This window comes from Alligator sinensis, unplaced genomic scaffold, assembly GCF_000455745.1.
Source record: "Alligator sinensis unplaced genomic scaffold, ASM45574v1 scaffold1216_1, whole genome shotgun sequence".
Lineage (NCBI taxonomy): Eukaryota > Metazoa > Chordata > Crocodylia > Alligatoridae > Alligator > Alligator sinensis.
In genome coordinates, this window is record NW_005842018.1 from 1,745,163 (window position 1) to 1,771,820 (window position 26,658).

At 47.5% G+C, this 26,658-nt stretch overlaps 1 protein-coding gene across 3 annotated transcripts in view; it reads left to right on the forward strand.

Moving 5' to 3' along the window:
- The window catches only part of FRMD4A (FERM domain containing 4A), a 287,505-nt gene extending 261,077 nt beyond the window's left edge, over nt 1-26,428 (forward strand). For all 3 annotated transcript variants that reach the window (XM_025202284.1, XM_014519241.2, XM_025202285.1), the window contains exons 15-23: nt 3,671-3,804; nt 7,464-7,586; nt 10,960-11,188; nt 12,262-12,318; nt 12,826-13,063; nt 13,601-13,765; nt 15,854-16,713; nt 19,553-19,649; nt 23,882-26,428. In XM_025202284.1, the coding sequence (XP_025058069.1) occupies nt 3,671-3,804; nt 7,464-7,586; nt 10,960-11,188; nt 12,262-12,318; nt 12,826-13,063; nt 13,601-13,765; nt 15,854-16,713; nt 19,553-19,649; nt 23,882-23,984 (2,006 nt within the window). In that variant the 3' untranslated portion in view covers nt 23,985-26,428. The remainder of the gene's footprint in view (nt 1-3,670; nt 3,805-7,463; nt 7,587-10,959; nt 11,189-12,261; nt 12,319-12,825; nt 13,064-13,600; nt 13,766-15,853; nt 16,714-19,552; nt 19,650-23,881) is intronic.
- The last annotated feature ends 230 nt before the right edge of the window (nt 26,429-26,658 follow it).

Here is a 26,658-nt window from a genome sequence, read left to right on the forward strand (position 1 = left end):
ATCATTTTCTATTACGTTCCATCGGGTGGTTCAAAAACCACATAGGAAAATGTGGACTTCTATGTGAATTCAATATGGGAAAAATCAAGGGAAAATGGGCAATATGGGAAAATGCCAAGCCTAGTACAGAAAAATACTAGAGCAATTCTTCTGCTGCATGCGAGGAGCTCAGAAAGACCGCAGCAGGGCAGAATATTTCTGATGCTCTGAATTCCTGTTTGAAAGCTCTGGGTTTATCTTGTGAATCATGTAGGTGTTTGCAGACCTAACAGTGCAGGGGCAGGAAATGAAATATAAGGATATATCCTTCAGGGGTAGGAAAAGTTGATAGAAATCCCTTTCTGTTGGTCAGCATGGTGGGAATCCCCACGTTTTATGCATTCGCTTTCTCAGATGGCCTGGGTGGACCCCAGACTCAGTGCAGTTTGTGACCCTCAGTATAGCTGATTGCTCCTGGACAGAGTCTGGCCGGTTGGTTTAATTTCGTTCAGCATTTGTTGATGTGCTCTCCTGATGTGTTTGGATTTCATTTGGGTTGTTTAGAGTTCAGTCAAACACTGGGGCTGTAGTCACAGATGTGCTAGAGGATGGATTTGTGTTACTGGTATGCAGAGAGCCTCCCCTCAACGTGCTAGGCTCACCACAGTATGGAGCTCGGTTCTGCAGTAGCGTGTCTCGGTTGACTTTGATACAGTTCAGTCCTGATTTGTACCTGCCTGGGTGAAGAGTGATTCAGACCCACAGCGTCTGAGAGCACACATAAAGAATCCAACCTTGCATTTAAAAAAAATAGAGGGTTCCCCCAGGAGAGCACAGTCCAAACCCCCAGCCCAGGCCCTCTCCGAAAGGCTGCAGAAATAGATACGTCCTGCAAAACGCCCGAGCAGTCATCAGGCCTGGGCTCATCTGTTTTTGCATGAAGGGGCCCCGAACAGTCAGATAAAGCTTGTATTAGAGACCTTTCCCATGTGAGGGCCCAGTTGGGGTAACTGGTTTAGTGTCTGAACTGGTAACTGAACTGGTTTAGTGCCAGCGGGACATCAGACAAGCTGAAAATGGTTCTGCTAGTCCTCCCCTTGTTTATCCCTCATTGCCATGAATCAGAGTGCTTTGCTTCTAGGATCTGTGCCAGGAACCGAGATGGGATTGGGTGCCAACTAGTCATTGCAAACGAAAAGGTCTCAAGCAGGGCTAATGTGGCTCTTGCACAGATCTAGCACAGCTAGTGGAAACGCACTGAGCTGTTTGTGATGAAGACAGGTCAGTTTGATGAGCTGTGTTACAAACAGTCCATTTCCTTATGGCAGACACACCCATAATTGAGCATGTCAATGAAAGCATCCAACTCTTAGGTGTAGTGCATAAAATGTATGTGTTTTTTTTTACTGTTGCAACGGAAGTGCCTGTCTAGCTGCTATGGTTGATAGGTGGTACAGATATTAATAGCATTTAAAAATAAGCTGGATTTTTGTCATGGGGTGGGGAATGGAGAGGAGTGAAAGAGGAAAACAAAAAGAAAAAAGGCGTGCATAAAGTTACCAGAACAGCAAAAGGTAAGGAACAGATCATCGTGGGAGGGAACAAGGGGGTCATGAACTGCTTGTTGATGGTTAGTAGTTCATCAGTGTTGGAGCAGGAGAGTTCAGCAGTTCACCTGCCACCAGTAAGTGCTTTCTGTAGTTGTTTTTAGAGTGAGACTAGGGGAATGTATCCTGCACATGAAATGCAAAATGGAAATTCTTCTAGGGAAAAACCTCTTACGTTCTTGTAGTGAAATGCCTTGCTTGGGTTGAACATGTGTTATTCTGGGGCAGGCATACAGGCATAAAAAGAGCCAAGAGCAATGAGTTTGGCATTTTTGACTTCAGGGCAAGTAAATAGGTGTGGTACCACATAAGCTGTCCTGACTTTTGAGGAGGATGCTCTGTAAAGCAGCAGCCTTTCTCTCCCAGAATCTAACTCATCTCTCGGAGAATTTAGTTCTATTTTTGCAATCCCAGCACATCCCAGTGACTGAAGTAGTTGTATGCATGGGACAAATGAGAGAGTTACTGACAGATCAAGTGAATACATTTACTGGGCAAGCATCACAGTAGTGATGGGAAAGGTGTATTGAGGTACATGCTCCCCTTGGGCTGGTTGGGTTGGTTTCTTTCAGTCCACCTTTAAGTGTCTTAGAGAAAAGTAGAAGCAAAGAAACTCAAAACAAAATGTAGCTGAAAGGGTGGATTTCACCTGGGATTGGTGCAAAACCAGAAATTCGCCCCCCCAGGTTCACCTGGAAAGGAGTGAACAACCTCAGCAGAGCTTTCGGCAAACTCCACACAAGGCTGACCTGCTGAAGGCACGTCTGAACATCTGACAATGTGGCCAACATGAGCCTGAACCTGTAATCCCTTGCTTGACAAAGGCTGTGGAGCCACTGTTATGAAAAATAGGTATTGTGGGGGATGATTCAGCCCTGTGGAGCATGCAGGAACATGTTTGAAAGCATTGGTCAACGTAAGGGCTTGTCTGCATGGGAAATTCAGTGTGCAGTCAGGTCAGGTGTGAACTTACAGTGCAGAATTCACTCCTCTGTGCTAACTCCATGTGGACCCTCTTGATCCAAGGCAGCTTCATTCATGGCAAATACATTTGCTATGAGTGCCCACACAGGGAGTTCCTGAAGAGGAGTTGGTGTGCTTTACATTTGCACAGGCTTCCCTAGCTAGACAATGTCTAAAGTGCCTTAGGTAGCCCTGATTTTCAGAGGGTGAGGGCTCAGCAATCAAGCACCCAACCAACACCACACCACCCTTGAGCATGGAGCCCTTGGACAATGCTGTGTGGGTCATTCAGGTAAATTAGAAACTGGTTGATATGTTTCTCGAAAGAAATGAAGTAGCAAACCCCAGCCATGTTCGGATGCTGTTTTGTTCCGAATTTACACCAGCATGAGGGTACTGACTTCAGCAAGAGCTACAAGGTGCTTGGCACCTTGAAAATCAAGCTGCTTATTTAAGCACCCAGTTTTGAATATCTTGCCTTACCTATTCCTAAGGAACAACTACTGCTATAAAGCCACTAGCTATCTCTTTATTGGTGGGGAAGGGTTACAAATGGCTTATACAAATCTAACTTTGGTAACTATCGTGGTGGGGTTTTTTTCATCACAGGGTAGTTCAAAACCAATAAAAGATATCACTGGGGAAAAAAAACCTCCTTGCCTCTAGAGTTAACCACAAGTTTTTTGGGATAGCTGCGGGCACCACTGGATGCAGGTCTGTGTAGGAAGTCCAGCTGGATGACTGGAATAGCCTCTGCTGGTCTCCATCCGTGAGAATGCATCTTTGGTGCTGCTCGTTGCTGGGAGCTTTCTTGAGAACTGCATGTAGCATTTTCAAAAGTAGCTTCAAGCAAAAGTAACCAGCTTGCTTTTATTTATATAATAGAGAACTACAAATGCCTTCGCGTGCTGGGATGTCTAACCTCGTTCTGTTCGCTTAAGCCTTAAGAACTTGCCATAAACAAACGCGTCTGTGTAACACCTGCTTCGCTTCATAGCCTGATTCCTTTTTGGAAAGTCCGCATCCAAAGCACAAGCTTTGGTGAAATTCATTAATGCTCCAGATGTGTGTTTTGCTGTCAGCTGGCCTTGAGGCCTAGTGAAATCATTGTTTATTGATAGGTTCCCAAGAGTCGGATAGCTCTCAGTCTGCCAAGAAGGACATGCTGGCTGCCTTGAAATCCAGGCAGGAAGCGCTGGAAGAGACGCTACGCCAGCGACTGGAGGAGCTCAAGAAGCTGTGTCTCCGAGAAGCGGTAAGCAATGGCAGTCTCATGACCCTGGAAAATTGTGTTGCTTGTGTTGTGCTCATGCCCTCATTTCCCAGGCCAAGCGGGAAGGAGCAAAGCTTTCCGTAGGCATCTCTTACAAAGCACCTTGCATTGACCACCCCTCCTCCCCCCGACATATCAGTGCAAAATATTGCACTGCCCCAAAGCCCAGCATATATAGAAGATGGCATGGCTGCAAGCTAATTGGGCACCCAGAAGGCCTGATCCTGAGGGCATGCTGAGCATGCTCAGTCCCACCAAAATCATTAGAGTTGCAGATGCATTGGTCAGCCTCTGAAATAGGATGTTTGCTATTAACTGTTGGGGGCTGGACTCGATGATCTTCCGAGGTCCCTTCCAGCCCTATTGTCTATGAAATCTATGAACTCCATGGGACTGGACTTGAGACCTTAGCTAGTCTGGTGTATGTCCCTTTGGCTTTGTCTACAGTAGGGGGAAAAGGTGTGTATAAGGCTAATGTACTTTCATTCCCTAGTGCTGAAGTGGCCTCGGGCATATTCCTTCTCCTGCCCGTTCCCCAGCACCCTCTGCATCTCCGGGATATTTTATAGCAGATCTGTACTGTCTGACACCCGGTGCAATTCTACAGGCCGGCACAGAGTAGAAACCATTAGAGGATAGTGTGTGGTGTGGGATGTCTCAGAGGATGCACTGGCTGCATTCCTTCACTGTGCAGTATTTACTATAAGAAACATGGGGCAGGGTCCCTCTGTCACAGTAGAGAAGAATGTTAATGTGATAGTAACCCCGTCAAGAGAAACTGACTCCTCTGGCCCAGGTAGCGTGGGAGAAACTAAGTGCCACGTGATGAGGTCCTATTGTACTTTGCACTTGTCTGCTTAATTATTGTCTGGGTTGATTTAAACTAGAGCAGTGTAGACATAAATCCATTTCAACTCTTGGAAAAAGTAAGATCCGTGCTGCAAGTGTGCCTGGAGACATCATAAATACTAGCAGCAGTTCATATGTACCTTACACTTGGATCATTCACATACACACCTCTCCATGCTGTTTCCCAAGTCTGGAAGGCTAAGTACAGAGAGTCAAAAAGCCGGAGACTGAATCAGTTCAATTTTCACAGGTTGGTCTAAGCTGCACAGGTTGAACCGATAAGCAAATGAACAGACATTCACTTTTGAGTCCAGAAATGCAGCCGCCTGCCTGCAGTGGCCAAGGCCAGAAGCTGGGGGACACTACAGCATGCTTCCCTGAGTGGCTGAAGCAGATAGCTTGGACCAAGGCTAGCCCAAGCCTTGGGCTAGCCTTGGGGGGGGGGGAATTGTGGGGGAGGTGCAAAGCATCCTGGGATGCTGGGGGATTGTGAGTTAACTGGAATCTGGAGGGGATCTGGGACAGAAGTTCAATAAACTGATTTAACCTAAATCAGTTAAGTCTGATACTCCATCTATCCAGATTTATCTTAAATCGTTTTCAGCCATTTTGAAAGCAGTTTATGCGCACTGAACTTCTGTCGTGTTAGAGATTTGAAACGCTTTCCAATCGCTTATACCATTTTATGTGTAATTTTAGTCCCTAGCCAAAAAGTCCAAGTTTAACAAAAAATCACTGGCTCTGAACAGGGGTGCTGGGACTTTTGGGAGATTATTTAATAATAAACTGTGGACATCACTTTCTTTAAAAAAAAAAAAAAAAAAAAAGGCATGGGAAAATGGCACCGTGCAGTTTTTAAACTCTCCTTGCCCTTGATTTACCCTTGGCTGTAACTTTAATACCTGCGAAGAGATACGAGAAAAAACATTTTCAACAGAGGCAGTCTCTGAGGGCCTGATCCCACAACCCCTACTCACAGAAGCCATCCTGTGTCACATGAGACATCTCAGGTGGCTTTAGCAGGATGACTCAAGCGAGTAAGGGTGGCAGCAATTTAGCTTGGCTCATCCATAGAACATAGTAAAACATTTCACTGGCTCTTTTCTTTGAGATGTTTCCTCTCAGATGGCCATGGGTTTGAGCTGGAAATCGCTTCATGAGAACAAGACAGAAGGGTTGCAGTATGGGCATAATCCAGCCGGCTTGGCCCGACACATTAAGGACAGTGGCATCAAGTTACCCCGAGCCCACTACTGCCTCCGTTACTTATTAATGTAAATTAAATTTCAGGATCATGCCTGCAAGGACTTTTCCATGGAGGGTGGCAGTGTAGTGGTCTGCATTTATGTTCTCCCAGAATCCCGGGGATTGTGGAAGAAGCCCGTACAGATGTTAACTCTTTACTCACTGCTCCGCTTCATGTTAAACTCTGGGTTATAAAGTGATTGCGCCCCTAACTCCGAAGTACAGCCCATGAGGACCTGTACCTTGATGCATTATTTATAGCCAGCTATTTTGTGCTGTGGAATAAACATGTTACCAAAGAGGGGCTGAAACGACCTCCCCAGGGGATGTTTTCACAATGCATCTTGAAAATGGGAATTGTGCGGCGTGGGGGTTAGAAACTCATTGTGCTGGGAACTGCTGAAGATAAGGATTGAAAAGGCCACGGCCTCATTTCCCAGTGACCTGAAAACAGTAGAAAGAAACAAGAAGCGGGTGGGGGAGGGAGGGCTGTTGGGGGGAAGAGGGTGGCAGAGAGCCTCAGCTCTACACTGCACATTAAGGTCAGCCACTGTTATATGGGATTCAGATGATTTAGGGTTTTTTGCCAGCTGGATCCTCTCAAACCTGGTGTAACAGAATACAAAAGCCTTTTGTCCTCAGCACAGAGACTTTTCAACCCAAGACGCCGAGTTGTTCCTTGTAGCAGCGCGCTTGCATTTCTGTGTAAGCATTTGCATGCCTTTAATTGAGATCAGTAGGGATGTATTATGCATACCAGAAAAACCACCGCGTTAGCAGCAATATTGGCACTCACTCCTTTGAATGCTTCAAATATATTCCACCACGCATCTCTTGGTTTGCAAATGGCCCTTTTGCGCCAACACGGCATCGCCTGGTGTCGTTTCCAAACTGTGCATGACATCACTCCGTGTTTGGCAGGGACTTCAATTCATAAGATTTCTGAAACAGGTAATGAGGTATCGGGCACCCCTGGAAATGGCCCCTTTCACTGCATTCATCTCAGGCAGATCACGAACCAGGTTGCAGTAGTTTATAGTGCAGTTACGATGAGAAAAATTATTGTAAAAGCGGCCATTCCTTTCTCCCGGTGGGAATTCACAGTCCAACCTGCTGACTCCCTTTCAAAGATAAGGTTTGAACAACTTTTACTCCCTGGTGCCCAGAGACAGGACAGCTGAAAGACTGTGAGCTGGAGTGTATCCTAGCTCAGGCAGACTCCTTGGGGGATGATCCTTCCAGAAAACCAACACAGGCAGGTCATCATCTTGAGTATCTTTATTGCTGCTGATGGTCAGCTAGCCCAGAAGCACCCAGCTGACAGTCAGATCCTGGCCTGAGTTTGCAGGGCTGGCAGTTAAGAGAACCGTCTCTGTATTTATCAGCAAAGCACATCTGAGTGACGGAGAAGCTGTAAGCCTGAGACCCTGGGGGACTTGTTTTTACTACCATCACTTCTCTGAGTATTGTTCCAATCTAGAGCTAGACCCAGGATGGGTTTGATTTGGAAACTTCCCAGCTTCACTCATGGCATTTTATGTTTGCAGGAGCTCACAGGAAAGCTGCCCAGAGAGTACCCCCTCGACCCAGGGGAGGAACCACCCATCGTACGGAGAAGAATAGGGACTGCCTTTAAACTGGATGAACAGAAAATCCTGCCGAAGGGAGAGGTGAGGATCTGCCTTCCGTTCTGGTCTCAGCTCTCCGGCTCTTGTACACCCAGGGCAGCCCTGGACATATGGCTCCAGCTTTTCTTTTCTTTTTTTTTAAATGAATTTACTGTTCAAAAGGCCTTGTCTTTGTTTATATGTGGAAGCAGAGAAGGGAGGGGAGTCAGGGTACAGGCCTGAGCCAGGAGTCACTGGCTCTGACACAGAGAGTGTGTGTAGCCTTGGGTATGTTAGTTATGGCCCTGGTCCTGCAAATAGCACAATCAGCCCTTGCCAGCTAGCATCACTGGGGCAGTAGAGCTTGCTCCTGTGAGTAAAGGTAGTCGTGTGTCTCCATCCCTGTCTCTAGCCGCAGCACACCCTTTGGGAATCACTGGGTAGAGACACAAGAGTGGCAGAAAAATGATACTTTTTCAATATCGAATCTGGCCCACAGAGCCATCTGGCCCAGGGGCTCCCCACAGGTCTGGAAATGTGGTGGTGGGGAAGCTGTGGCTGCTGCACAAAATTTCCGAGCCCTGCGTGGTGGATTGGGCTCCAGCCACATTGGTCCTGTGCAATGGGATCGGGCTGTGGCTGCGCTGGCCGCACATGACTGGATCAGGCCAAAAGGCTAGGCGCCGCTGCATAAGTTGTATCCGTGCACATATACATCTCTCTGGGTGTAAGAGACACGTGTGCACCCAATTTTATTCCAGAAAGAAAGTGTGCCCCAGGTATTGAAAGTTTGGGAAACACGGCACTAGTCTTTTGAGCCAGCTCTACAACCCAATCTCAGCTCTTTCTTTCTCCCTTTCTGCAATGAGTCTCACTCAGCACTAAAGCCATTTCCTTTCTGAACACCTTGGACTCATTCCCTCCAAGACACCGTGTGCTTGCAGGACAGGCCCCTTCCCACCCAAAGGAGAACTCGGTTTTCCCACAGGGAGCCTGACTTGTGTTTTTCTAAGCTTGCGGGGAGTGTTTGCTCTGTGCTCTCGCCCCTGCAATGGGTTGGGTCAGTGCCCTGAACCATGGCTGTGAAAACAGGCCCAGAGCAGCTGGAAGGCGGGACTGGGATTCACAGAAAAGCCATTGTCTGCAGAGACTTATTTGTCTCAAGACATTTGTGTATAGGGGAGTGTTAAGTTTCCTTTCATTTTATGGCAGGAGAGACTTGGCATGAGGGTGCAGGGAGGCTTGGTTTGACTGGAGAATTAACTGCTCATCAATTTTTTTTTGGCATTTTCCTTCTGCTGAAAAAATAAGCAGTTTGAGCTCTTCAGTTTTGTTCCTGAAGAAGCCAGCGAGAGGGATGCCATTGACCTAAAATATTCGTTACTTTGCCGCTTGGAACTGAGCTTTGAGAAGGAAAGTGCTGTCTTGCCCAGCGACTCCTAAAAGCCCGCGCAGCCCGTTATCCTCTGATCTCCTAGCTCCCAGATCTCATTTTCCTGTTAAGAGGGGGCGCTGGCTGGTGTACATCGTGGTGACACAGTATTGCCAGCCCTCACAATGATAGAACAGGCTTCCCAAACTTTGAAGTAATAATAATAGCTCTTTGACCTCTGTTTTGCTTGCCAAAGCCTTTTTGAGCCTTTGAGATTTGCATTTTCAAGCCTCAGTCCTGAGGGTTAGAAATGTCCTTTAAACCTAAATGTCATCACGATTCCAGGACCTGGGGCTTGAACAAAAAACACCAATGAGCCTGCAGCACAGGCAAATGGTTGGGAGTGCTGGTGCTCCCAGGTAGTATTTGTTAAGGCATCATGTTGGGGGAAAAAAAAGAGTCATTAATGAGGAGAGGCAAGTGAAGGTGGTGGTTTACGGGTGTCATAAAAATGAATACGCTAAACTTGGAATGGCCAGTTCAAGCCAGATCTCAGCCCCTTCAGTGGGGTTTTTGTCTGAGCAAAGATGGTGAGGCTGAAACCTAATTGTATTCTTTTCTAATCGTCCTTAACGCTGTCCTTAATCCTCCATCACTGACTGCCGTGGGAGTTGTGAGAGAAGGAAGCAGAATGGGTTCTAGGCCTTATAACGCCATTGTGTTTCCGCCGCTTTTAATAAGTTTAGTGTTGACAGAGCTCGTGGGATCTTCAAAGCAAAACTCGCCTTAAAAAAAAAAAGCAGGCATTCAATCTGCAGTAATGTGAGGGGAACCGTAATTAGAGCCTTAAAACGGTGCTGACTCATCACTGACAGAAGGGGGATTTTTAAGCCAAAATGTCCCAAATGAAAACTTCGGAGTCATCTCAGTCTGAGCAGGGATTAATTCATCCCACATCAGCTTGCCCTGTATGTATGCGTGCGAGTCGGTTGAGAGAGGGGGTTTGAATAGCGGGAGTGTTTCAGTGAATATTCAGTGAATAAGCATGTGTCCCAGCAGTTTGTGAAAGAAAAGAGTAGAGGTTTGGGGTTTGTTTTTTTTTACTTTACACTTCATTAGAGTCTCCCTTTATAGGGTTTTAATAGCAAAACTGCCATTTCACTTTGGTTCTAAGAGAACTAATGGGATTTGAGTGCCTAAGGGTTTTAGACATCTCAGAAAATTGCATCCCTATCTACACAGGCAAAAGATGAAGGGTCAGATTCTCTGTGGGTGTTGAATTGATATAGCTCCACTGACTGATGTGGAGCTAAAGATAATGGATCTATGACAGTTTCTACCTTCTAAGAGCCTGGCCCCGATTCCATTAAACCTGCGGTGGGTGATTTTCCAACCTTCTAGCCTAGACAAAATCTTTCAGGAAAATTTTTTCACGTGCTGACATTTTGCACAACTCCTGTTAATGGCTCAGTCTTGTAACGCATCACATCACAGTAATTGTGCTGGATGAGAGTCATCCCCGGATTGCAGTGAGCCTGCACCTGGGACAAATGCAACCTCTTAATTCTGTACAAACACGGTAAAAGTACTATCAGCAGTGTTTCATTGACATGTCGTGGTTTTGCATGGACGCTCAACATTGCAACAGGCTGTCATTGAGTCCAGCGCTAAGGGTGACACAGAAAGGTTGGGGTACAGTCATTACACCACCAGGACGCATAGCAAATAGTGTGTGTGAGACAACGTTGTGCCCCTAGCCAGCACACACACAACATAAAGGTTATATCATGCATCCATGTGTAGGTGATCCCTTACACATAAGAGTAATAGTTGTGAAGCCATGAGCAAGTTCAGTAGTTCAGCTGCCCTCACTGCCAGACTGACCACATGTAGTTAGATTGAATCATTGTTAGAGTAAATCATCGGCGCTGATTCCATCCTCAGCTGGTGGAAAGCAACCTAAGTCTGTTAAAGTCAACAGTGTTTGGCCCTAGAACCAGGCAAAGGATCTGACCTCTGACACCTTGAAATCATGAGAGCTGGAATCTGTTGCCTGTTTGACAGGAAGCTGAGCTGGAGCGTCTGGAGAGGGAATTTGCAATCCAGTCCCAGATCACCGAGGCTGCCCGACGCCTAGCCAGTGACCCCAACGTCAGCAAAAAGCTGAAGAAGCAAAGGAAAACCTCTTACCTGAATGCACTGAAGAAACTGCAGGAGATTGAAAATGCCATCAATGAGTATCGTATCAAATCTGGGAAAAAGCCAACGCAGAGAGCCTCCCTGATCATAGATGGTAAGTAGAGCTTGCGGGGGGGCCTAGCGTCTGCACACCAGAGCTGTATTCAGGACCTCACAGCATGCAGTAACACATACACCTTGATACCTTCACCTTGACTGAATTGCACCCACAGTGAGCTGGAGCTAGGAATAGAGCCCAGGGGTCACAAGGTCCATAGTCCTGCTCTAACCTCTGCTCTGTATTGCATTTCTCCCCCTCAGAGACCTCTTTATACAGGGAAAAACCATGGACCACAGGGGTTTATATTGTACCAGTTCTTGCTTGTCCAGGCTGGCATGGGTGTCTGGCAGGCTGACATGGGACTCCAGTAGCACACAAGTGGTGAGGTGTCTCACAGAACAAGGGTGAGTTCTGTGCTGTGACACCAAGTCCTCTGAGTACTTAGCTTACTCACCTGTAAAATGAGTATGGTAATACCTGCACTAGAGGTATGAATATATTAGTAAAAGAGATTGGGTTCCTTAAATAAAATCAAGGAATCATGACGGCTGTTATCATTGCATTTGTTAGAATAGTCTTCTCAAGACACTTAATTAACATTTACATGCTTTTTTTTAAAAAAAGCCTCCTTCATAGGCTTAAAAGAATAGGCCTTTTTCTCTCGCTCATTTTGCCCTTTTCCCTTCTTTTTGTACTTATAAAGTGTCCTCAACTGGGCTGCAGGTACACTGCGAGAGAGTTCCTCTCCATTCACTGTCAGTGCACACAGGCATGCAGAGTGTGTGTGAGTGTGTGCGTGTGAGACAGAGAGAGAAAGAAAATGAAATGCAGGTCAGAGGAGCTCTGGCACAAGGACTGGGTAGCTGTTCTGCTGCTGCACGGGGCACTCAGTGGCCTGATACTAAGGAATACTACTGTGAAAACACACCAGTTGTGTAAGCCGGAAGTCAAGGGGTCTCTCGTGGGTGTTTGGACCGAGGAAGTTGGCCTGTACTAAGAGAAACCTTATTGCTTCTTGGGGAAGTGGAGGCAGATGCCTGTGCTTGAATGTTCTGTGGGGGAAATCACATGGTGATTCAAAGTTCATTACTGCAACAGTAATGGCTCTATATTTCTTCTTCTCCCAGAAGGAAACATTGCCAGTGAGGACAGCTCCCTCTCAGATGCCCTCGTTCTTGAGGATGGTATGTTGTCCATACATACTCTAGAAACCTAGCAGTGGAAAGGGAAGGATACATGATGAGGAAGGTGGAGGAAATCCTCCCATGGGACACGCCAACCTGAGCTTTTTGGAGCACATCGTTCCAAGCAATAAGTACCCTTTATCAAAACCCCTTTCAGTTCCCCCCCACCACATAAGTAGATTTAAGCATGAAATCTGTAGGGAAGAGGTCCCTATGTATTGGAGCAAATCCACAACCACTAGGAATCCTCCTTGCTGGGACAGGGCCTCTCTCTCACACAGGCAACCTGTGTGTGGCATGCGAGGGAGAGGGCAGGCAATGCAGTAGGAGATGGGGCAGGGAGCACAAAGAGCAGCAGATCAAGCAGGGAAAGGAGATAAGAGTGGCACTCAGGGAGGGTGCCTAGTGAGAGAGAGGTCTCTGAGCTGAGGCACTGTCTCCATTGGTGGGTGAAAGAAAGCACCGTGGAAGAAGGATGTGGTTCCTAAGTATGCTTTCTCTTTGCAGAGGATTCTCAGGTTACCAGCACCATATCCCCTTTACAGTCACCTCACAAAGGACTCCCTCCCCGGCCGCCCCTGCATAACAGACCACCTCCTCCGCAGTCCCTGGAGGGGCTCCGACAAATGCACTACCACCGGAACGACTATGACAAGTCCCCGATCAAGCCCAAGATGTGGAGTGAGTCGTCCCTGGATGAGCCCTATGAGAAGGTCAAAAAACGTTCCTCGCATGCTCATTCCAGGTGAGTCAGACATTCGGCCACTGCTGGCCACGAGAATGGTCCTCATTCCCGGAGGTGCCTGGCTGGAACGGTAATGAGGACTCTTGCTGGGAACACCAGGGGAAAGAGCAGTGGTCTGTAGCCTAGGACTTCATCATGAAAGCTCTTCCCAAATGGCACAACAAAGTCATCAGTTCCCCAAATTATATGTGGTTGTTCTAGTGGATAATTATGCCATGCAGAACAGGCACTAACAGGCATAATCAAGCTGCTGGTGGGTAGCTTACTGTTACTGCAAAAGGCCGTCTGAAAGGAAAGAGGACAGTCTCTCTCAGAAATGGCTGCTGCATCCATGTCACTTGAGCAGGGCTTGCACTTGAACCGGGGCTGCTGTAAAAAGGCATGTGACACCATTGTTGCACACGTGGCAGTTGCACACGTGGAACTCAGTCCACTTCAGTGGGCTCACACGCATGTAACAGAGAGCTGAATTTGGCCCATGGACACTGGGCTTCTTGGTGGAGAGCATAAGAGTGAAATGCTTTGTTTGCTTTGCAGCAGTCATAAGCGGTTCCCCAGCACAGGAAGCTGCGCAGAGGCTGGAGGAAGCAGCTCCCTGCAGAACAGCCCCATCAGGAGCCTCCCGCACTGGAACTCCCAGTCCAGCATGCCATCCACGCCAGATCTACGGGTACGCAGTCCACACTATGTCCACTCCACGAGGTAAGTCTGTCCTGCTGCCAGAGCAGCTCACCACCCTCCATGGGTGCCAGGGTGTTGTCTTTTGCTTTGCTTTCATGTTGCAAAGGTGAAGGACCCGATTCAGGCAAGTGCTTAAGCCAGCATGTAAGACTCAGCTGAAGTGCCGTCCTCGAGAGAGAATCAGGCTATAGATCCTGCATTCACTTGAGATCAAGCTGACCAGTCCTTTGGATGAAACCTTGAACACGGTTCTAGGTTTTGCAAGATTCCTGAGCCCTTGCTGGCGTGACGAGCTGTTACTAATGTTAAATTCAAGACGAAGCATTAATTTTTCCTGCAGATCAAGCTGAAGCAAAAGAATTCCTCCCTCACTGCAGCAGACTGTGAGGTGATACAAGTGTGTGTGTGTCCAGGAAAAGCTGGCACAAGTGACCAAGCAAGAGGCAGGTCAAATAAAATGGTACTGGGAACACCACGATGAATTAAGATGGCAGCTTGAGGGAGCTATGTTGAGGGGATGGTAGTTAGCGCCGGTAGGGTTTCCGCAACAGCCTAATGCTGGCCCTGTTCTGCTGTCCTGGTAAACTCCTAGTGCCTGGGGGGCAGGAGGGGACAGGGCTGAGCCAGCTGCAACCAGTTTTGGCAATCCCTCCTCAAGGGACTGGTTCTGATCTCACTTACATTGAGTAACTCCACCGATACCAATGGAGCTGCCTTAGTGAAGATACACGTATCTTTGTCTGCTCCGACACAGCAGAAATCCAGCATGTCGGAGCAGACTCAGTTAATCGACTCTGTGGAGCACGCAAGCTGACGTGCCCAGTGCTGTGTCGCGTGCATTGGTATAAATAGCAAAATGCACGTCAGCGCACAGAAAATGGCAGCGGTGCACTTTTGAACTAAAACACCATCGATGTGTTTTAGTTCAAAAGTACGCTGCTGCCATTTTCTCAGTGCTGACGTGCATTTCACCATTTATACAAATCCAGGTGCTTTTAAAAGTGCCCGGTGCTGCGGTGCATGCATGTGTACAAATGCCCAATACAAGTGAGATCCAAACAAGGGCCTGGGTTAAGTCTGCAAAGGGCTTTGGGATAGAAGTGCCTTGTGTGCTATGTCATTTGTTCATAGGAGAGCTGAGCAAACAACTAGTCTGTGGTGTGGGAAACTTCACCTGACTTGCGCTTGAGAACCAGCCTTGAACAGCACGGGGGAGTTTGAGCAAACATATTTCAGCCTGTGGCTCATTCACGAACTATTTGCCCTGACCTTGGCTATTTGTCATTTGTGCTGTGTGACTGGTCACATGGCACCATTTCTGCTCTGTGAATGGATGACTGATGCTCTCTAAACACTGGGCAAGCCTGTCTGGTATGAACAAAGACCACCCAGATTTGGATGTGAATCCATACCCTTAGACACAAGCCAGCTCTGGGTGCTCGCTCAAGGACCTTCACACCATGACATTCTTGCAAACTTAAACCACTGGAGAGACCAGCAAAAACACCTAGGTGCTCCACAGAAGTGGCTCTGATAATGGGCAGCATTCGTTACACTTTGCAGGGGGGGGGGTGTCTCTGGAGAGACGAGGATGCTGAAGAAGCTGGTCTCTGACCTGCACATGTGACCATGTCAGGCAGCACTTTCATGACAGGGTTTTCCCAAGGAGATGGCTAGTGGAGTAGCCATGCCAGCTCCAAAGGTTGCGAAGGAGCCTGGTAGCCCGAAAGCCTCACATCTGGGCAGTGGAAGGGGGCTGGGTTGCTTTTTCAACCCACCTCTCCGGGCTGCAACCCCATAAGCACTCAGTGAGATCTAACCCACATTCCCCAGTATCATTCCTCTCCCTTGGGGCAGAGAGAAGGGCATTTCATGCTTCCCAGGAACACCCTCCTGCACCGTGTCCCCAACATCCTGGCCCGTGCCAAGCAGCCACAGCTCCTGTTGGAGTTGGTGGGAACAGAAGGTACTTGGCAGCTCTCAGACTTCATCTGTGTGCATCTGACTGGATCAGAGTGTGCTGCTGTGGCATAAAATGCTCAGAGGCCACTCAGCAGCTCCCATTCATGCAGCTGACTCAAATGCTAACTCTCTTCCTGGTCCCCACAGGTCAGTAGACATCAGCCCTACCCGACTGCACAGCCTAGCTCAGCACTTTAGACACAGGAGCTCCAGCTTGGAGTCGCAAGGCAAACTCCTCGGCTCAGAGAACGAGACGGGGAGCCCCGATTTCTACACCCCAAGGACTCGTAGCAGTAATGGCTCCGACCCCATGGATGACTGTTCCTCCTGCACCAGCCATTCCAGCTCTGAGCACTACTACCCTGCTCAGATGAACCCAAACTACTCCACGCTGGCAGAGGACTCCCCCTCGAAAGCCAGAGAGCGGCAGAGGCAGCGACACAAGTCAGCGGGGAACTTAGTCTCTTCAAATTCAGGGAGCATGCCCAACCTGGCTGCCAGGAATGGAACAGGCCACCATGGGGTCTACCTGAACAGCCAGAGCCAGCCGTCCTCTCAGTACAGGATCAAAGAGTACCCCCTGTACATCGAGGGCAGCTCCACACCGGTGGTGGTGCGGAGCCTGGAGAATGACCAGGAGGGGCACTACAGCGTGAAAGCACAATTCAAAACGTCCAACTCATACACGGCGGGGGGGATGTTTAAGGAGAACTGGCATGCGGACGAAGTGGACTCGGTGAGACTGACCCCTTCCCGGTCTCAGATCATAAGGACTCCGTCTCTGGGTAGAGAGGGCCATGAGAAGGGCTCAGGCAGGACTGCCGTGTCAGACGAACTCCGGCTGTGGTACCAACGGTCCACAGCCTCCCACAAGGACCACAGCCGCCTGTCGCACACGAGCTCCACATCCTCAGACAGCAGCTCCCAGTACAGCACATCTTCTCAAAGCACCTTTGTGGCGCACAGCAGGGTAACGAGGATGCCTCAGATGTGTAAAGCAACATCAGGTAAGAGCCAGGTCGGGAGTTTTTGCACTGGTTGGAATGCATTACTGGTGGGGCAATAGCTGGTAATCTGTGACCGGCATCAGACCAGACTGCTTTCCCTGTCCTTGTGTGGGTACAGCATACTGCATACCCAGTCCTCCAGGTTGGCCAGGTGTATTTTACCCCAGACACTCATTTGGGGAGGATTCCTCTATCACATTTCTCTGAAGAAATAATTTTACAAAAAGCTAGGAAAAAAAAACCCCCAGGGTCCGATCACGAGCCCACTGAAGTCGGTGGAAGTTTTTCCCTAGGCTCCATTAGACTTTGGGTCAGACCTCTAAAGAGGTGCCAGAGAAAATCCCATCCGCAGGAACACACTGGTCCTAGGACACCGAGTGGGTCACCATGCCAAATTCGCAACGTAGAAGGCTCCCAAATTCAGAAAGATGCCACCTTCCAACTAAATCTACTAGGAGTAAGAGAGTTTAAGTTCATAATGAAGCAGTGATTTGAACATCTGGTGCAGAATTAAAAGATAGTTCTTTAACAAGGAGCAGATGGTCCTACTAAAAAGATTTGGGCAACATCTGGAAGGCAAGATCTTTGTCCTGACTAGATCACAAGCTACCAGAGATGCTTGCTGACCCTGGGGGAAATCTTGCAGCACATCTGAAATCAGATGCTGTGGTTAATGAGGAGCAGCATGGCTACTGTGGGTCCTCTTCTTATCTGGGGTCTCTGGGCTCTTCTGTAGCGTCACCGTCAGATAATGGTGGAAAGTTACAAATACCAAATTAGCAAATGAGGAAAGTTTGCCTGAGACACTATTCAGCAGTTTAAAATTAAATAGATACTTGGCATCAAGCCCTCTGTTGACTAGTTTCAGTGACATAAGAACTAAGATAAGGTTTACCCAACCTTTTCTCACCCACACCAGTGGGTCAGATTGAAAGGCTGATGAAAGTCAATGAACAGGTACATCATGGGCAGGATCATAACAGGTCTCCCTCACCCTGTCTAGTCACATGCATCAGCCTTGACATGCAGACCTCCCTTCCAGGGGTTCTGTTTCCAGGGCCCATTCAGTTGTGTGCATCTCAAATGAGGTCACTGTCGTGCATGCCAATTAATCATGATGGTGCTTTTAAAAATATCAGTACTTGCATACCACTAACTGAGTCAAGGCCACTGCAGTCATTTCACACAAACCACTGAATAGCCATCCGCCCATCATTTTCAATCACTACTGACTTGGGGCCAGATTGGAGTTGGCAATATGATGATGAAAGGTGCACTATTCCATTACCAATTGTTGGTTGATTTATTCCCATTACCTAGGAGTCCCTAAGTGCAGGGGTTGTGAACTGGAGGTACACGTACGGTCCCAGAAGGTATGCGGGGGCGGGTGGGGACAGAGCACCACCACCCTGTGCTGCTGCCTCTCAGGAGCAGGGCTGCACAGATGCTGCAATGCCACCACTCGCCACCCCTTCTTCCCTGCATCCGGCCACTTGCTACCCCCCCCGGGGGTACACTTATTAAAAAGGGGGCTGTCTGGGGTACACTTATTAAAAAAAGATTGAAAACCCCTGCCTTAGTGTGTTAGGTACTTTTGCCACTCTTTTCTGCAAATTTTTCCCCCTTCATTAGTTAGGAAATTCAGGCTTTCTTAGGATATTTCTGCCTTAGCAGGAAATAGCTGAAATTTAAGGAGCTTTCCTACCGAGATAGATATTGAGACCAGTTTTGCAAACCCATTAGTTTTAGATAGGACACCCAGAAAGAAAGCACTAGTTAAAAATACTGTCCCTGTGAGTTCCTGAGACTTACTTAAGGCTGTACTTCACTAAAACTGTAGAACATAATTTATTTGCTTTCGGTGATCATGGCACATCATGATCAGAGGGCAGTCTAGGTCTGGTCCTCCAATAGCCAGCTGCTAGAATATGAAGAAAGGATGATGCTGACCCATAGAGCCATCTGCTAAGACAGAACAAATTAGACTTTGCACTTTTCTCATGTTTAAGCTACAGGTAAGAACAACAGCTTGTGGGAGGGGGCTTGTGAGAAACAATCTGACTGTACGGCCAAGGCAGATCAACATCTGTTGAACTTCAAAGATTATACTCTTGGGAAAGTGTTACACAGAGCTCAGCTTTAGGACACAATGATCGTAAGATGGGATTCCCCTCTACCCGCATAGATCCCTGTAGTAGAAATGCCCCACAAAATTAGCACTGCTATTACAGTATTTGTGCACAGAAGTCCTCATTAAGATCATCTCTTCTGGTCCTACATTTATGATTTAACTGTGGCCTAATGTGAATGAATCTTATGACAAATGCCTGAACTCTAGAGTTTGGAAGCTCCCTGCCAGAAGCCCTGCCTGCTGCTAGCACAGGATTTCGCACATGGCCCCTGAGATGCCTGTGCCACCTGCACTGCTAGCTTTGCCCCTCCCCATCAGACCCGGTGGAGGAGCAGCTTCGCAGTCACTGCTGTAGCACTGAGAATTACCTGCGGTACCAGCAACGGGACAAACTGGTTCACTTTCACCCGCTGAGAACATGAGCCTCTCTCATGGAAGGACCTTTGCCATTAAGGAGACTGGGGCAGGACAAAATGTTCCTACCCACATGAAGGCAGAGTCAGGAGCACACACTTGCAATGCTGAGCTAGCTATTCACTCGCTGCTCAGGGAGCATCTGCCAACCTGTGCAAACGGCCACAGCTATGCATGCTGCACCGACTCCCCACTGGGTTGCAGCTCATCTGGGCTGTCAGGGATGAAATACCTTGACCCTCCTCCTGCCCTCATCTAACTGGTTATTTTTCCCCCATCTTCCTTGTTTTTCAGCTGCCTTACCTCACAGCCAGAGGAGCTCGACACCATCTAGCGAACTAGCAGCTACGCCACCAAGCAGCCCCCACCACATCCTGGCATGGCAGACTGGGTGAGTCTCAGGGCCTGAGAGCTAACATCCCTCGGTGTCCCAAATCTCTTCCCTTCAAGGAAAGAATCCCAAAAAAATAAGACCTCTGAGGCAGAAAGTCTCTTCGGGAACCAGGCCTTTTCCTGAGGGCAAGGGGAGGACACTTGAGAAGGAGGATGAGCGCATAAAGCAAGGGAACACCGTCAGAGACTCAGTACCTCGTCTGCAGGGAGAGATCTTCTATTCCCCATTCTCGCTTCAGTCCAAATCTAGCAGTGTAGAGAGCACTCCTTTTATCTAGTGCTGGCAGGTGCATCTTCACGTCACCTGCTTTGCTCTCTCTGGTACCAGGTGAATGGTGGGAGACAGATGGTCCCCATCACCTTACACAGCCGAATTGTCTTTATAAACATCCCCCTGGTCACCCAAGCCACTGGGACAACTACTCAGACATGGTACAGGTACAGCTGGAAGCTTAACTATAGTAACTCCAGTACCTGGGGATGAGGAAGAAAGCTTCCCCAGGGCACAGGTCCTGCAGGATCTTCATTCTGTTCATTCGTCTGATGGTGTGAAGCAAAGATCCTTTCCTAGATCCACCCAGCCTCCCGTTTCCCTGTATGCTGCCAGTACATGATTCTGTGAAATTACAAGAAGAGACTTCCTGGCCCCCCACTTTAGAAGCACTACCCTAGGGAAGGTTAATTGTCCTCCAGCACATAGGTTCCCAAACACCGGGCCACAGCCTGGTACCCAGCCGCGGCAGGTTGGCTGCCGGGTCATGGCACAAGCCCCCCCCGCTCGGACCCCCATCTGTCCGCCCAGGCTAGCGGCTTCTGGAGTTACAGCTGAGCTTCCAGGGTTAAAGCCGAGTGGTGGGAGAATGCCGGGAGGGAGGCCAGCTTTGCGCGCCCTGTCCCACGGTAAAAAAAGGTTGGGAACCACTGCTCTAGCAGTCCACTACAAACCAGGGAGCTAATCCAGCAGTCACTATAGGAGACAGACATTGGTGGGCCTCATAGTCCTTCCCTCCTCCTATATAGATTAGACTGCTGTTTGGTTTTAAAAGAGTAAGGAAAAGTTGGTCACTACACTTGGTCTCCACTGGAGCATCTACGCTAAGACTAGACCTTGAAACAGATGGGAACAAGGGGGAGAAAGAACAGGACCTCAGCTCCTGAAATAAATCCCTTTGCACTTCTAAATGCTCAAATATGAATTCCTGGGATCCAAACTCACCAGTTGTATTTTGAGGTCCCAGTCCAAAACTAGAAATCAGTCTATAATTTAGAGGTACACAAAACATTGTAATACCTGAAACTTCTGCCAGTTTGCCAGACAGCTGAGATTTCCATCATTTGAGGTCTTAGTTTTGATTCTGCCTCAACCTCTATCACCATCTGGCCTTATCCCTCTCTACTAGTAAGGCTGATCTGAAACCAGTTGAGAAGTTTTCTGTTTTGAAGGCAGCCAACAACCTGAGGACTCAGCATCTGCCACTCAACAGAACTGCTCCCTGGCTTTCACATCAGAAGGATATCAGAAATCCACAGCTAGTGGAAACAGAACGACTTTAATTGTTATCATTTAAAGAGACTGTACAAAAAAAAGTAATGGGAGATAAATTTGTGACTGGTTTCACGCTTGGAAAAAATTTAAGTTTCCAAGAAGCAGGTCCGGTTTATTATTGGGTGCCTAATGAAAACTTTGCCGTTTTGTTACTTTCTGGCATGAATCCAAGATTTCAAATTCTGCCTGACATGTTTCCTTGTCACTAACTCTTTTGTCTCAAAATGATTCACCAATTTGTTTTCCCACTGTATTAATAAGCTCTTAACAATGCTTGTTTCACTTCTTCTCCTTAACATTTCCTCTCTGCTCTTTCCTCCTCTTTTTTTGCTCTCCTTTGTTCAGAGAAGCAACAGACAACTCACCCACTATGGATGAGTCTCAGTCTCCAACTCACCAAAGTACTGATGAATAGAGGTATAGTAAGGGAATGTTTTGTTCTTTCATCCTTCTGCCCTGTTGCTTGCATTCTGCAAATACAGTGCAAATAATTTTGACGCCCTCCTGTCTGTACGGAGCAACCGCTTGAGCTGCGTGGGCCTTTGTCTGAGAGCGAGGTTTTGTTCAGCTCCTGCAAGAGCCAGCTGAAAGCATTTATCTGTGAGCTTCATGCTGCAGCTCTGTCTCACCCATTCAGCACATTTGCAGTTCCTCTTGGTTAAAGGCCTCACGCCCACTTGCTTTGCAATGCAAGTAGCCAGGCTGGGCTCAAGTAAGCACAGAGCACTAAAGGGAGCAAGAGATGCCTCATTGCCAGACAGTTTCAAAGCAGTCTAAGCAAAGTGCTGAACCAAAATGGGGAGCAAGAGCAGTTCCTCATACTTTTGGGAGTAGACTGCAGAAGGCCTGGATACATTTCTAGGTGCAGCTGCATGCTTCTTGCAGGACCCTGGGAAAATCCCTTGTGCTCCCCCTCCCCATCTGTACCATGGGGATGATATTTTCTGACCTCACAGTGGGGCCGGGAAGATAAAACTGTGAGTGGAGAGGCATTCTGACCACTACAGTAATAGGGCCAAGTACACAGATGGATAGGAACAGTCCTGCCCTGGCTCATGGGGAATGGAAATTGGCCCAGAAAAACTTGCAGTAGCTGTGAAACTCCAGTCTCTTACTCTACAGTTTGACAAAATGGAATATGCTGCTTGTTTCGAGCCCAAAAATATATAATTAACCCGTAAACTTGTGCTTTCTAGTAAGGGGTTTGGAACCAGGAGGCTCTTAAAATGCAGCTGAGCTGCTTGGTTTTACCTTAGACAGATGGCTGCTGCCTTGGGCGTTAACCAAAGCAGCAAGGGAACTGGAGAGAGAAGACCAGAAATGCTAAGCTGCTTCAGTCCTGGGGCTTCCTGGCCCTTGAATCTGAGCCTCCCTAGCACAGAGGACACAGCCACAAGCATCACAGCCACCGAGTTCTCAGGGATGAGCTTAGAGGCAACGGCAATGCAGGATCTGAGAGCTGGAAGCTGCTCAAAAGTCCCTGTACCCAGCAAAAGTGTTGGACACTATGGGATAGGTGCTTCCCTGTACAGCCAGTCACACACTGGAACCCGGGCATGTGTCATACCAGGCGATTTAGAGCCATCGGTGCCTCAAGCAGCATTTCCTCGCACCCGGTAGGTGTACCCCACACATGGCGTTCTTTAGCTAAGCAGAAACACGCCGTGATGTCTTTCCAAAAGGGCAACCCCTGTATGTCCTAGAAAGTCCTTTGCCGTTTTGGCAACGGAAGGATGTTCTGATGGAACGGGCTGCTGTGACATGCTGGGGATGGTAGAATCCTCGCAGGGTGCAAGTGTCCTGATCCTACTCGCTAGTGTAGGCCTCCTTTTTATAAGGTCACTGATATGAGAAAGCAAGCCAGCAGGCAGTCCTGACATCTGTTCCTGGTACATCCTTGTCAACTCATTACCATGACTTCCTTGTCTAGAAAGTATCCCAACAAAAAGTTTCTTGCTCCTTGTCAAGTCGGACATGGAATCAGCAGCATTTATTTTCCCTCAAGTCAACAGCCAGCCCCTCTGGCTTGGAGGTGGGGAGGGGAATCACCGGTGAGAAACCTCCACAACATTGCTGCTGGGATGGTGTCAGGACCAGGGCACAGAATAAGAGGAGGTGTGTGTTCATGTGTGCATATCCTATCCACCTGCATAAACACAGGAGGTTGGATGCATTTAAAGTGGAGGAAAAGGGCTTCTTGCTGTAGCTGTCCCATTCATCGTCGCATAAAGCAGTAAGCTACATGCACTGGATAAAGCCCATGTCCTTCATTCCCTGGCTGTGCCAGAAGCACCTGTGAGTGAGTGCATTACTGATCATGGGCTTTTGTTGAATGTCATCAGTATTGATACCATGCACATACCCCCTTCCAAGAAGGGGTCTAAAACTGTCATTGGAGTTCAGTTTCCTCTTGAGAAATGAGCCTAAACTAGACTAACAGAGAAAGATTTCTGTTCAGCTACTATTACTTAAGTAAAAGCAAGGTCTTCTGGAAGGGCCTAGCTGCTTGGGTCCTGGACGTGGGGACTACTCTGGGAGTACCTGCAGGCCCCCATGGTGCCACTCAACATACAACACCTCATCTCCTACCCATCCCTATTGCCTGGTGTTTTGTGTCTGCAGCTCAATCTAAGAACGCCTGCTGCCACGCTCGTTCTAATGCAAAATCTCCTTTTCTCCTGTAGGAGCTACAATGATAGCTGCTTCCTGGATGCTCCCCTCTATCCAGAATTAGCTGATGTCCAGTGGTATGGACAGGAAAAAGCCAAGCCTGGGACTCTAGTGTGAACCCCTGACCTCAATCTGATCACATCAATGCCATTTTGAGATCACCTCACTGCCTCTTCATTTGCCTTACCCAGATGCACTGTCACCCGGCACCAGCTTCAACTCTAAGCACTTTTCTCGAAAACATGATCAAGGATAACACTACCAACCACCGACCCCACAACTAGCAACAGATCTCAGTATTTCCAACCAGATTGCCACGGACTAGTAGATGCCTCCTGCAGCCCCAAAGGGCATAGGTGACACATGAATAACTACACTAGTCAGCCAGGTAGTGATTAATTTAAACAAATCATGAAAACCTTTCAAAGTCTAGGCACCAGCCTAGTGTTCTGTGGCAGGTATAAAGAGTAGGATTTCTCCAACCCATGAGCTGATGCCAACACAGCATCAGTAGAAAGGTTGGGGAGACAACATTTGCCAAGTCAATCTCTTACTCCTGAAGTATTTCTTCTCTGAAGAACTGTAAAGAAAAGCTTGTCCCTTCACAGACATGTCAGAATATCACATCCAGTTCTGTGCTGCCAAAGATCCCCCTCAAAAAGGCATCTAGTCAAGCATGCTTAGCAGTTTCTTGCCACAAAAATCTCTCTCATTTAAGCCTATTTCCAGACACAGCAGTTTGCTATTTGGAAACGGTTTTAATCTTCCTTCAAGCCCTGCCAAAAACTTGGCATACCCCAACGTGATGAAGACACACTGGAGGGTGGGCTGGGATTGATAATGCAATCTTGAGAAGCTACTATTAAAACAGGACAGACAAGAAGGTTGACCAGGCTATGAACTAAAGCAGAGGCAAGTACTGCTGGCTCTTAGCTGGCACAGACTACCACAGACACAGCTATTTTTTTTTTTTTTTTGGTTAATAATTTGATAAGGAAGGTGACAAATTGCCAAAAGCCATTACTGGACTAGAACCAACCAATCAATTATAGCAGATTTATGCACAAAGTGGTTAACATGAAATCAAAAGGAAGCACAGCCTGCTTTGACATACAGCTGCAGTCACAAAACTGTTCAGCTGGTTTCATTCGCTAACGCCAGTGTAGCAAAGGGCTCGTCACCAACATATCACTGTCCGAGAGGAGCCAGTCCACCATTACGGGAGGGCCCCAGTACTAGTGTGTAGCAACAAGCAGACTAGGCAACATTTTCCAATTACAAGAAGGGACCATAAGAAATCCAAGCTTATACATTACTAACTCTTCCACGTTCCACGCAAAATAGAGCCGTTTACCGATACCAAAAGGAAAAATGCATGAGAATGAGCGACGGAAGGAGCTGCAAGTTTACACAGACTTTTGAGCAATGCTTTATACAGGTCAAGCCATTGAACTACAAAGGCCTCAAAGACACTTTTGTAATGAACACGTGCACAATCTAGGTGGGTGTTGAAGCTGGCACATCTAGTCTTCACTACGGTGCTATGCTGTTTTTATTGCCACTAGATGGGAGTGGGGCTCCTGACCCCGTCTCTCAACTCGTGAGTGCAGATGACGATGATTTCCTATGGGAAAGGCATTAACAAAAAACGGCTGGAGGGGGTTACGGTGTGAAAAGCAGAGACTGAAGGTAGCTTTAGTTTTAAAAAGATAAAAACACAGTGTGAGTGTGTACGAGTGTATGTGTGCATGTGTTTTAAGAATAACAATAGAGTCTACCAGACAAGGAGGGCAAGAAATTGAGACACCCCAACTTGGAGCTGCCACACCTTTTTGCAACAGTAGTGCCAGAAAATTGTGCTGTATGAAACGATGAAATGACTGGACTGCTGCATAAGCAGACCTGGAACCATAATGGGCTTTTATGAACACTCGCCATTATCATCAATGCTTTTCCCTGCAAAGTTAATCATGTTTATTTGAATACTTAGAGTGAATCCACACCAGCGAGTCTCTGTAGGGTTTGGAGTGGGCAGTGGGATTTGAAGATGAGGGGAAACAGGCACTAAGAGGTTAAGTGACTTGGCTCCGTATCTCATAGGCATTCAATGGTGGGGCCAGGAACAAGCCACAGATCTAATTTCCACGCTCTAACCATGAAAATTACTTCTCCATAAACTGACATTTTAACACTGCAAATTTAAAAAAAAAAAAAAAACACCCCTGAAGCATGCATTAATCTTTCCAAACCCAAAGTCTGTAGAAAGCTAGAATTCATTACACTTGGAAATAAAACCATGTTTGAAAATAATCATGCGTATTGCTAACCAAGTGCTAGACAGAACTGACAGCGCAAGCTAGTCCCCATTCTCTGAAAGGGCATTGCACCATATGGTTTTGTCTTTCCCTCTCTGTAAATTTGGATTGCTAATGAGGGAATTATTGCCTCCTCCCCCCAGTTACTTTTGAGAGGGGATAGCACCAATTAGTAATGGTAATGGTAGTGCCATTTGCTGGTAACTAATCTTTCCAAAGATTAAAAAGGCCCAAATTAATCACCAACAATGCATTTAGCCCACAAATTTGAGATAGAAATAAAAATGTGCTCAGAGCCTTTCTCTAAGTAATTTTTTTTTCCCCCTCTATAGACTATTTCATTAAAAGGAGTCAAGAACAGCAGTACAATGGGACCTCGGGCACTACTCTAATAAAAATTAATTGCTCCAGAATCAGAACAGGCCCGCAGTTGTGTAGCAGGGAAACAAATAGGGTGGCAGCCCTCAAGTTCATTA